Consider the following 12,625-nt stretch of genomic DNA (forward strand, 5'->3'; position numbering starts at 1 on the left):
CCATGAGACTTGCGCTAGGTCTGTGAGCGGCACCCAACGAAAAGTGGCGAAGCTCATTAGGTGGGGTGTGAACCCTAAGCCTTGTTGATCGTATATCCGTGACACCATCACAGCCAGTGCTTAGTATAACACGCAAGTTCGCCAAGTCGCTTTCATGTTACAAGCAAGAACTGCGGCTACAATATCCCTGTCCACCCCCGCAGAGTAGACAGTGGCGTAAAGAGACGACGCCGCTGGTTAGAGCCATAGGCCAGTGAAGCAGATAAGAGCACTGGCATGACCTGCAACTTGCAGCATGCTCATCCTAAAGGAAAGCTATTATTTCACAAGGTTTTTCGTCCAGATCTAGAGGAACTCCCATAATTAGTACGCACGGTAGTCTTAGGATGCATACTTTCTGCGATTACTAGAAATGAAGGTAGAGTCTGTAAAGATATAGTATATAGAAATGATACATAGATGAATATATTAAAAAAAAAACAAAATTAGTTATAGCTGATGGTATTTCACACACCTAAATTAGTTTTCATTAACAAACATTTTTTTCCTCCATTTTAATGCTCATTAATGTAACATTTGAGTCGTATTATTCAATGCAAATATTACTGAACAACAGATATCGGTGCTATTCTGACCTTTCGCATAGGAGCTATAGTGGCTCCTATAGGACAGCCGTGAACTCCAGCTGTGCCGTTTTACTCGTGGATATTTCGACTGTTTAAAATTTGCGTTGAGTGCAATTTTCAGTTCCAACTGACGGTCTTTAATTGACGGAATTTTTGTTCGTTCAAAATTGGATAGAGACCGTCATCTTCAAAAAGGTTCCTCTCTGTCGAACCCCAATATTTGAATATGGACCTTTGACATACCTTTAGCAAATGACCCTAATTTCAATATTTGCACGAAAACACGTAAAAAATCTTATTGACTTTATGCTAACACAAGACATTTTTACCGTCTTAATTCTAGCTCATTTCCATACCAATTCAGTAAGTGCATTAGATAGCATGAAACTAATGAACACATATAAGATTTAATGGCGTCTATGCGCCGATCATCTGTCGGCCATATTAGGCGGTTGCTGGGTTTATAATAGCTCAAAACATGGCATGTGGCTGCTGTTATCTAATCGTCTCTACAAGGGAGGACGTCTTTCGCGTACATGTTGGAAAACTATGTTAGCCATTAAGCTTACCGGCGTATATACTCTTTATCGGATTGCCTATAAGATCACATCGATCTAATGTAACTACTGATCCATAGTATCGATTGTTGATGGACTGCTTGCCAGCCTAGTTTCGAAGATGGACTCGTGGATGTTTCGAGTGTTTGAAGTTTGAGATGAGCGCCATTTTCAGACTCATACATACGCCCGTTATGCTGCGATTGCTAACGATCAAACGTAGACGGCAACGCCTAAATCGTTCTAGGAATCCTAAAATCTCCGTCCATCATTTCATGCACTTGCGGAAGCCTGCAACACTATTTAAGTACATGCCTACATGTCCAGTCGGAGCACAGAATGAAGGCTGAATCGTAGGTTTATGGTAGCTAAACGATCAGTGGAGCTGGAAACGTTTGTCGGTGCCAGTTATTCGACACAAAAAATCCCTCCCGTGCATCCCCTCACGGTTCCTTTTGCCTCTAGAATACTGTATGTGAGCCTTTTATATCACCTGAGAAGACTTAACAAGATTTCAAGCGATACCTCTCTTCATCGTCCTTCATCGTCACAGGCTAAAGTCGTTTTCTTATTCATGAGTTTATTTCTCCATATTAAGGTCGAAACCACACTGTGTATATCTGGTTAAGATTTGAACCACGAAAAAGCTCGAGTCCCACGCCTTTTCTATCCTGTATGCACAAATAGAGTACTTATTTTTTTTATCTGGGCGCCTCCTCCAGCGAAACCGATTTACTCAAGTCACATCGACGCGGGCGGGTCTTTCTCATCCAGTCTGTTCTGCTACTTTTGGTTCTAGTGTATTTTCTCTGTCCTTTCATGCTGTCGTCATTGAATAGTAAACGACTTCTCCCTGATAGTGGCATCGATCAGCCCTTAGATTTTTGTCGGTGCCATTTACTCTGTCGCTAACTGTCGCTTTCGAACACAGGTCGTCGCTTCAAATTGGCACTATTTTGCGTTTGGTTCAAGTCCATGAATCCCTACGTGTCTGGCCACGCAACCATTCGGGTCGGGATTAGATAGGCGGAGGCGGACACTGTCGAAATGGGCCTAAAGTTATAGCACGAATCGACAACGAAAATTGTTGTCGTTCGTGAATCCTATCGGTTCTATGGATGATTGTGTCTTCTATGTATCCCATTGCTATGTTTCTGTACAGAGAGCCTTTCTGATCAATACTCTGGTCTTTTCGCCCGGCTCACCGCACGAATGGCTAGTCGCTATAACTTATATTGCGCTAGCTGATGTGGTTTTAAGAGATCTGCTGAATTCTACAAGTTCAAACGTCCATCCGGATGTGGTCTAGCTACAGATGCCCATTAGCAAACGAAAATATAGGACAAAAATATCGCTAAGGCTACTGTGGCCTCGTATCACACATGTATATTTGACTGTAAAAAAAGTTATCGGTTGGCGTTAAGGAAACGCAGTGCGGAGAATATATATCGATAGCCAACAGTATAAAATATTAAAACCTAGAAGTGCTTAGCTAATCGACTACTCAGGTTAACGTAAACCAGTCAGACGCGCATATGAGCTTTATGCCCTGACAATTTTTGCTTAATTTGTAGGTTGCGAAATTTTGCCGAACAATCGGTATTAGAAGTTAGGCGCCTCCGACCTCGAATCATCATATTATTTCCATAATGTTTTTAAATTTAAAATTCCAAACATTAGAAGTTAGTATACTCGAAAGAAGACAGCTTTAAGTATAATTACGTGAATTGGTATACGTCTATTTTCCGTAATGGTCATCGAAGGGTAAACCTGTGTTTTCAATTCACTTCCGCATAATTTTTTTACCTCGTTGTACAAACAGGCTTGCTCCTTTGAAGTCTGTGAGACTTCGTCTTATAATACTAATCCCGTCGCGAAGACACGCCAAAGCGGCAACTAAATTTCCCATGAACAAAGGGCAGCAAATAGGGCTCACAGGATTATTCTGAGTCACTGCAGGAATTGTGAAACATTTGCGCCACCTATAGGGATATTTTCACTTTGAATACGGTGCGCACATTTTGGGCCCACGTAAACTATAACAGTCGTGTTAAGGCGTATAGGATCGTTTGATCGATTTACCTGGTCTTGCCGTTTGTTCAGTATCGTCGCTTGGTCCTTCGGCACTCTATATCTATGAAGACAGCAACATCATTACGTCAACCCACGGCGTTGAAGGTATCTTAACAGGTATCAATCAAAATCAGCAGTTTTGAAAAGGTGATTTTTACTCCGATTATAGGTGACGATAACATTACTGGCGCAAATAGCCGGCGGCAGCTGTTGTATAGCTAAGTGGCTTCGACGACGCACGCACGTTTACGACCCTGGACCGCGGTAATTTTGGTCTGATTTGACATCAAATGACAATTGTGTTTGATTTATATCGAGCTTTGTATGTCCACCGAACGGGTCGTTGGCCGGACAAGAACAATCGCGTTTTCCCGAGGTGGACGCACGTTCAGGGACCACGAGCTTAGATCGGTTGTCTGCGATTCGTTTTTGGCTCTAATCAATTCCTCTAATCAAACTAGTAACGTCACAGAGAGGAAGGTACATATTTTGTGGGCTACTGCAGGTAAAAGAAAGACGCTGATTAGAGCTCGACAAAACGGTGATAAATGCTTAGAAGAAGAAGAAACAAGATCGAGAAAAAAAAGCACTGAAAGAGTAAGCTTTTCTCCGAAACGAATGTGACTTGTAGCTGATACATTTTATAGTATTTGACTGCAACATTCGAAATAATATCATATGTTTAATTATGACACTTTCATATGTTGACTGATGTCAATGCAATGGGGTATATAACATTTCGTTTGGTCAACTTACCATTAAGTGGGTTGCATTTAGGCGTGTTTCGCAGCTAAGTTTTACTGTGTAATGGAAGTGACCCATTTTCAAGATGCTATTTTATCTAGTGTTTATTGTATTTGAATTTCTTTGTTGGTAAGCATGGCGTCAGCCATGAAAGAGTGATTTTTGCCGATGTGTGAAAGTCCGACACAAACGAATTCGCTTTAACAACAAAAAATCCTATGCAACCGAACTTGTATTGTTTACCTTGAATGTAATCGGATCGTATATGCTTAACTTTATGTACGAATTGCTGATACAAAAAATATTTCCGTGTCAGCGTGCAAAAAGAAGAATATACATTGCATACTCCTAGAACGACAGAGATCGCGGTACTTAGAAAAGAAAAAAGCATCGTTTTGAGGAGAGTTGAAGTTAGCCATTTTTGCTTCTCACCTACTTGATATACACAACAGATGTCTTACAGAAAATGTCCAGTTCATGAAAAGGGGTTCTGTTGGCTATCGTTGAATTGTTAAACTATCCTTATACAATCTAAAGCACATAAGTTTTTACATGCTTTATTTAAGTTACGTACGATATGTCCACTAGTTCAGACACTATAATAAACAGAAATTAAAGTAAGATGCATACGAGGGCAAATCAAGTGTAACAGCCCCAAATATCGTGTCTTGCTTTATGTTATGGTTTGGTACAGTAATTATATTTACTTTATTTTATATATGCGGATTCGATAGAGCTACCGTTTATACTTCAGGGAAGTAGCCATCGTAAAAGTATCGCTACATAAAGGTCTTCTCTGTAATTGTCGCTGCTCCTTCCAAACGACTCTTACTCTCTTTCCCCGTGCAAAACCCTTTCCCCTTAGGAGAGGGTGACAACGTTCTCAAAAGCTCTCTGTGCCGTACGGAGAACGGGTGTGATTGCTTTAGTTCTTCGATGTTTCTCGTGAAAGCATGTGCTAGTGGCATTACAGGATCGAGCTCAACATGAGGATAATAAGAAAATTCCCGCTGACTTAAATTTAGCAAATTTACTGCTGTTATAATGTGCAAAGGTCGTTAAGCTACTAGAATTAACTAAACAGTGATCATTCTGTAGTGATAGTTCGTCCACTTTTAATGACTGCGTAATATTCAGTCATGCTGATACTGTTTGCGATACCGCTGTCGTCGACGGATGTTTCTGCAGGATGACATGGACAGAGAGGTTCCTTTAGCAAAGGGCAACAACAAAGTATATTGTGTTCAACGCCTAATTATAAAATTAATAAGTTTTCAAAATGGATGCTTTTCGCCTCGGCGCGAGCCCGGCCATATCGACTATAATTACGTGTTTCGTCGTTATGCGGGTCACGCTGCAAGCGGTTTTCGTCGACGGACGCTATGTTCGACCCGAGGATTGCACGTGGGAGCCTATGCCCGACACGACTGGCGTTTCAATGACGTGCAGCATTGGTACATTACAGGACGGACCTAACCCCACAAATTTTTCCCTGATCCTGTCAGGACATACAACCTACTTGACAATTCTTTGCAATAACGTCATGCTTCAAAGTGATCTAGCGAATAATTCATTCGAACATTTGCGCGGTCTGCGATCGCTTCGTATCGAATATTGTAAACTCAACCGAGTGCCGCTGACAGCCTTTCACGGCCTCGTCGGTTTGAAGCGTCTTACACTGAAGACGTACAGTACGGATAGAGGACATTCGACTTTGCGTATCCAGCCAATGAGCTTCCGACCGCTCAAGATTGTTGAGTCGTTGGATCTCGCCGAGAATAATATTGAGTCGTTGCCACATTCTGTCTTCTGCGGACTCAAACATCTTCGATTCGTTAACCTTTCGAGGAACGCCTTCACGAATGTACTCGATACGGGTTTCTCCGTCGAGTCGCGATGTAGTCCTGCGTTGCGTGAACTGGAATTAGCCCACAACAAATTTCAGGTTCTATCGGAGTATTCGTTCGCATCACTCATCCGATTGGAAGAGTTACGCTTAGAACACAATAATATTGCTAGGGTCGAGCCGACGGCTTTGGCAGGCCTCACGGAGCTGGAGCGTTTAGATATTGCTCATAACACACTCATTGCTCTGCCCTCAAAGCTATTTCAGACTACGCCTAAACTGTCGGAACTCTATTTGCGCAACAATAGCTTAAGCGCACTTCCACCTAGGCTTTTTTCAGGACTCAGAGTATTGACCGTACTCGATTTGGCCCACAATCAACTCTCTACACTTGAATGGTTAAGACCCGAAGCTCCAACCAGTCTCTCTCTCCTCAGTGTAGTCGACCTCAGCTACAATCGGATAACTCGCCTTGATTCCAGTGATTTGCGCGCTCTCGTCAACGTGCAGACAATTCAGCTTCAAAACAATTTAATCGACCATATTGGTGATAACACGTTCGCGGCGCTCGAAAACCTTCAAACACTAGTACTAAGCTATAATCGGCTGAAGAGCTTAAACGCTTTGATGATGGTCGGGCTCAAATCAGTGATGACGCTCCAATTAGACTATAATCGTATCACGACGATCCAGCCCAATGCGATGCGAAATATCTCGATGCTTCAAGAGCTTAACCTGGCTGGAAATCGTCTAAGCAGTGTTCCTGTTGCTGTATCATCGCTGAAAATGTTACGTTCGTTAGATTTGTCTGAAAATGAAATTCACGATGTGACCAATGCTTCGTACCAGGGTCTTACTCAGCTGTATGCACTTAACTTAATGGGAAACAAAATCGGTAGTATTAGCCAGGGGGCTTTGAGCAACCTGGCCTCGGTGCGCATCCTCAATCTAGCCCGAAACGGCATTCAGACAATTGAGCAAGCAACGTTTGATGACGTCTCCGGGCTCCACTACCTACGATTGGATTCGAATGTCATTGACGACGTGAGTGGTCTCTTCAGTAACCTGCACGACCTCATTATGTTGAACATTTCTGTGAACAAGGTGCGTTCATTTGACTATGCATTGATCCCAGTAGGCCTTCAGTGGTTGGACATTCACGCTAACCAGATTGAGGCTCTCGGCAACTACTTCGAACTCGAACAGAGCCTCAAGCTGCGCACTCTCGATGCCTCATATAACAAACTAACGGATCTCGACTCATCATCATTACCCAATGGTATCGAAATTGTTTTTCTGAAGAATAACAATCTAAAGATAATTCAACCATTCACGTTTCTTGGAAAGCAGAACCTTACCCGCGTTGACTTAACCAATAACCAGCTCCGGGTGCTTGAGGTCACCACATTTCGTCTCAGTGAGGTGCCGATACGCCGTCCGCTGCCCGAATTTTCCATAGGAGGTAATCCCTATTTATGTGATTGCCATATGGAATGGCTGCAACGACTGCAAGGTCCTATGTCGATGGGCAGTGAGGACTCCCGTCAATATCCACGCATTATCGATTTACACAATGTCGAGTGCAAATTAAGTTTCGCCAAGAACACGCAAATGCTTCCTCTCGTCAAGCTGCGGCCATCGCAGTTCTTGTGTCAATACAAAAGTCACTGCTTCTCGTTGTGCCACTGTTGTGACTTTGATGCATGTGACTGCGAAATGGTCTGCCCCGATAATTGTACCTGCTATCACGACCAATCGTGGGTTACCAATATTGTCGACTGTAGCGCCCAACGTAGACCGGACAGCAACGGCCCCCAACGTTTGCCCATGGATGTAAGTGAGGTGTACCTTGACGGCAACGACATTCAAACACTAAACCCGCATTTGTTGGTTGGTCGCAGCAGTATAAGAGTGCTATTTCTCAACAACTCGAAAGTGGTCACTATACAGAATCGCACGTTCAGTGGCTTGCACGGCCTGCGTGTATTACGTCTCGAAAACAACAACATATTCGCTTTTCATGGCCACGAATTCGAAGGCCTATCACAGCTCAGGGAGCTGTACCTGTCTAACAATCAACTAAATTCGATAAACAACGCGACGTTCAAACATCTAAAAAATCTGGAAGTTCTTTACCTCGATCGCAATTCTCTTGTTGAGATTTCGATGTTTAGTTTACAGCTGAACCCTCGTTTGATTGATCTTCGCCTATCGCAAAATCCGTGGACGTGCGACTGCCCTTTCTCACAGGACCTTTCGCAGTTCCTTCAAGAACGTGGTGGAGCTGTGCGTGACATCTTCCAAGTGTCCTGTGTGTATAACGAAACGCGAATATTACCCATATGGGAGCTCAATGTGACAAGCTGCCATAGCGCTCCAACGTTGGTTCATCGATTTTATTTGAACAGCATAGAGGATTATGTGCCTGTGTTCGCTGGGGTTTCCGCAGTACTTCTCATTATCATTATCGTGAGCCTCGTGCGCTTCTGGTTTTTCAGCGGCTACGGTTTACGCATGTTTCATCGTGCGCCTGTCGAAGAAGAAAAGCTGTTCGATGCGTTCATTTCGTACAGCAAAAGGGACGAAGCCTTTGTAGCTCAATTACTCGCTCCGGAGCTGGAGTGCGGCAGCCCGCCTTACCGCCTATGCCTACACTACCGTGACCTGCCAATAGCTGGCGGTTATCTAAACGAGGCCATCCAGGAGGCAGTCGAGAGTTCTCGAAGAACAATCGTTATCCTATCCGAGCACTTCCTTAAGAGTGAGTGGTGCCGCTACGAGTTCAAGTCTGCCTATCAGGAGGTGTTGAGCAACAGACATCACAAGCTCGTTGTCATCTTTGTCGGCCGTGTGTCGTATCGTGAATTGGATCCCGACATTCGTACCTGGCTCAAGCATAGCACATTTTTGCACTGGGGTGAGAAGAAATTTTGGGACAAACTACGCTACTCGATGCCGGATGCACGCCATCGCAAAGTCGTGCGCTCTGATCTCAATTCGGTCGCCGTACATATCTGACAAGCGCAATTCGACCGATCCCGGCAGCTATTAGGATCACAACGCAAGGAACCGCCTTATAACAAGCAGGAACAACGGCAAAATACGCTACTGCATCGACCAAACCAGCAGCTATCTCCAGCCTATCCACCCGCTATTCTCGATGTTACGGGAGGCTATAGTTATTTCTGGCCGGGCAGCTGCCGAAGTGATCTACCCTAAACTGAGCCTAAAGGCTGATGTCCTTGAGAGACTTGGAGGTGCCAGCCACGAAGGAAGATTCCAATTTCCGTCGTTCTTTTGATATCGACAGTCATTCAATGTAATTGCGTTAATGTTAACGGTCTAGCGACTGTCAAAAGCATGCAAGCAAGGACGAAAGTCGTAAATATAACAAGGACCAGTATGACACAGGAGGCCACGACGAACACATGACGCAATAACTCGACGAGCGAAATGGATCGACGTACTTGTACCTTGCAGATATTATTGTATTATGAGTCTCATTCTTCGTAGATGATGTAGAGGCATATGATGCAGTCAAGGTCAAGGCGTTCTACGGGCTTGACAAACATCTAGATATATTTTGGTCAACGTGCACATCGCTATCGATAAAAGGGGAAAAGAAATAGCTGTATTTTGATTTATCCCATATTTTTGAGATTTAATGGGATGTGCCCCGTGTCATGATGTAATGAAATGTGACGTCAATTGGGTTTCAACGCACCAATAGCAATGTAAGCTGTACACAGATGATTTTTAAATGTAATCGAATAGAGATGCTATAATCACCCGGGAGGATATTATGTAAAAATCTGTGTAATATAATAGGTAAACCGTGTACTAGAGAGAGCACTAAGGAATTATAAGTTGCGAAAGTTTGACCTTTTAATGGCTATCTGTGATACTCAATGCACGTGGAGAAGAGCTACGCACCACATTATAAGCTTAATTAATAAATGAAGCTAGGTAGAGTTAATTTGTATCTTCGATAAAAGGAAAGATTAACGTCGCCAGCGGGCGGTCTCAACACTCGTGCTTCATAAGCTGTCAATTTCTTCGATGAAAGAGATACTGCTCGCTTTAGATATCAATACACTTTAATTTACCATTTTCGTACAGACAGTGTGTTAGGGTAGGTTAGGTTGACAACGAAGCAAACGGTATTGTGAAAACCCCCCAGAGCACTTCGGGAGTGTCCTGATTGTCCAGTTGTAATATTCCGTATGCATTGCGTATGTTATATGTGTGAAACTTGGTGAGACTGTATTTGAAATTATACGGATAATATGCTGAAATAAACTAACCCTTTGTAACCCACTTGATAAAACCCACCCACATATAAGAAAAATTGCAGAATAGGAAAGATTTAAACTAAACATTATCAGCACAATTTTACTACTTCATTCCAATAGGCTTCGTATTATCTGCCACCTAAGTCGACCTGTTTATAGATCTAAAAAGGTTAGATGTGAATTGGGAATAGTGTTTGGCACAGAGATGTGTCCATTGTGCCATCCCAGCGTTATCTGAAGAAACCAAACTACAGAGCTTTTGATTAATTAATGTAAATCAACATGTATATACTTTTTATTATGCACGTTTTTGCTCTATCATGAAGACAAACAAAGTGCGGTCCGAAGCGAAGAGCTAAAAAATGTGAAAAATAACATCTTAAAAACAAATAAAACAACCGGGGGCTAATATATTGCACTTCGGAGGAGTAATTACAGTCTTATTATCGATTATATGTAATAAACGTTTGGTCAGCTTTCTCGGTGTGTGCGTGCATAGGTTGAGTTGAAAATTAACTTTGTGATTAAGTCGTATAGTACTATACTTGTACCGTGAGTCTTAGTTACTTTTTTTTTTTTTTATTATAGTATTTCAACTTAATTGTTTTTTCAGTGATTTCAGAGTGTATCAAAAGAATAATGGATTCGTACTTTAGGCGGGGTAATTTAGTTTAGGGTCAATCAAATGAGATACTTGCATAACGTTAGCGGTTATCGTTCCGATGTGCCTTTAGAGTATGATATTTATGTATAGATAAGGTTATTGATCGAAGCCTTTAAAATAGTTGGGCAAAGTCCTGTTTGCCTAATTTTCTATTTCTAATGGTACTTTATACGACGACAGTTTGCGTTGCCATTTTGGCTGAGGAGGCAGTGGCTATGAGAACTAGAGGTTGCCTTTTTGAATTCCATGGCATAGCGTATTGTTGTATAACTTACCTTTTTTTTAAAGTGTATATTTGTCTACCGTTTGCCTTCTAGGTGACCGCAATCATGTTAAGGCAGAAAAAACAGAAGTAGAGAATCGAATCCATAAAATATATCATTCCGAAAGAAGTAATTTCTGTCATTTTTAGTAGACAGGTAAATTTTCGTAATGCGGATAAATAGTCGTATCGGAAGGTGTCGGGATGTGGCCATAGCGCTACGCCCCATTTAGTTAAGCAGGAAGCTAGACACGAGCTGAACTAGATAATATGCTCTGGAAATCCGAAAACTTCGCCCTATTCGGCTGTCTCCCATCATAAATCTCTATAGACGAATATGTCTACATGTATATGAAGCTGCATTGTATCAACGTTGAGCTGAAAGTAGCCGTGAATTGTTTACGTAGGGACTCACTTTTAATGATGAGACTTAAGCTCCATTGTTGATGTCGTTCTGCAACAACCGTTTTATATAGAGAAACGCCAAATTTCGTCTGTCAAGAAGCTAAGCGCCTCGGATTACTCTGATCAACGAATGGAAAATACCGGTGTACTGCAACGGCGCTCGCTGGCCTTACTAGCCTTTCCACCCACACTACAACGGCAATAATTAAGATGATAACAATCATAAAGATGACCTGTTTAAAATATATTGAGCTGATCATAATATAAACTGAATTACTTAGACACAGTACGTTGCATATCTTACCTATCTGTTTTATTCTAGCCTTATTGTCCACACACGAAGGATCCCGACTGACAAATGGTGGTTTTTTTAGTTCTAGGATGCACACCTCTCAAAGAAACTATCGACGATAGCGCATCTATTGGTTCGCTGCAGGTATGTGCGAAGAAGCTACGCCTATCGCGTGCGCAATTTCACGCACGACTGCTTGATCGAATGCAACCTGCATTCGCTACTGCTATTATAATCGAACGAGACGAGCACAAAAGTCTTCTACCATACTCCCGAGATTGACGTGGGATATTTTGTACCTTCCAGGGGTAGCCGACAAATTTTAGGTCTATGAATACCTTTCTCTATACTTGTCGGTTTCTTCTGTGCGGCGTTACGAAATTGATAGATTGGTTTTTTTTAACGTTATACTGCCCCGCTCTATCTATGAGATATGTATGTTTTTTCGAATCGTTCCAGGCTAGTGTACGATTTGATGATACTTACGTGCAATGCCAGCGACATGCATTGCGATTTTCCATGGTCTCGATAATATCAATGAAAAAAAATAATAAAAATTATAGTAGTAATATTAATAACTGATATTCGGAAATAGGCGTACATGTGTCGTATACGGCGTATCGCTTGTTTGGTAAGGTCGCGTTGCGCGCTCCAGACATGGAGCTTCGAGTAAACATTGTAAGCTCTATTCAGACTCTCTGTGTTTGTTCGGTTTCCCCTATTGTATTATGTGTCTTAAAACAATATAAAGCGTAAAGGTTCTTCAGAAAGGTCGAGGTTTGAACTCTAGGGCGGGCAAATTAAAAGAAAAAAGCCTCTTATTATATATCAGACCCTTCATTGTTTGAAATTGTCGCAGGAAAA

The 12,625-nt window shown here is 42.3% G+C and overlaps 1 protein-coding gene across 1 annotated transcript; it reads left to right on the forward strand.

The window, feature by feature from the left end:
- The first annotated feature begins 5,245 nt into the window (after positions 1-5,245).
- On the forward strand, positions 5,246-10,650 carry LOC111272358 (toll-like receptor Tollo). The gene has a single exon (XM_022853776.2). The coding sequence runs from the start codon at positions 5,280-5,282 to the stop codon at positions 8,862-8,864; it is 3,585 nt and encodes a 1,194-aa protein (XP_022709511.2). The 5' UTR covers positions 5,246-5,279; the 3' UTR covers positions 8,865-10,650.
- Positions 10,651-12,625: the final 1,975 nt, after the last annotated feature.

This window comes from Varroa jacobsoni, unplaced genomic scaffold (assembly GCF_002532875.2).
Source record: "Varroa jacobsoni isolate VJ856 unplaced genomic scaffold, vjacob_1.0 contig02063, whole genome shotgun sequence".
NCBI lineage: Eukaryota > Metazoa > Arthropoda > Arachnida > Mesostigmata > Varroidae > Varroa > Varroa jacobsoni.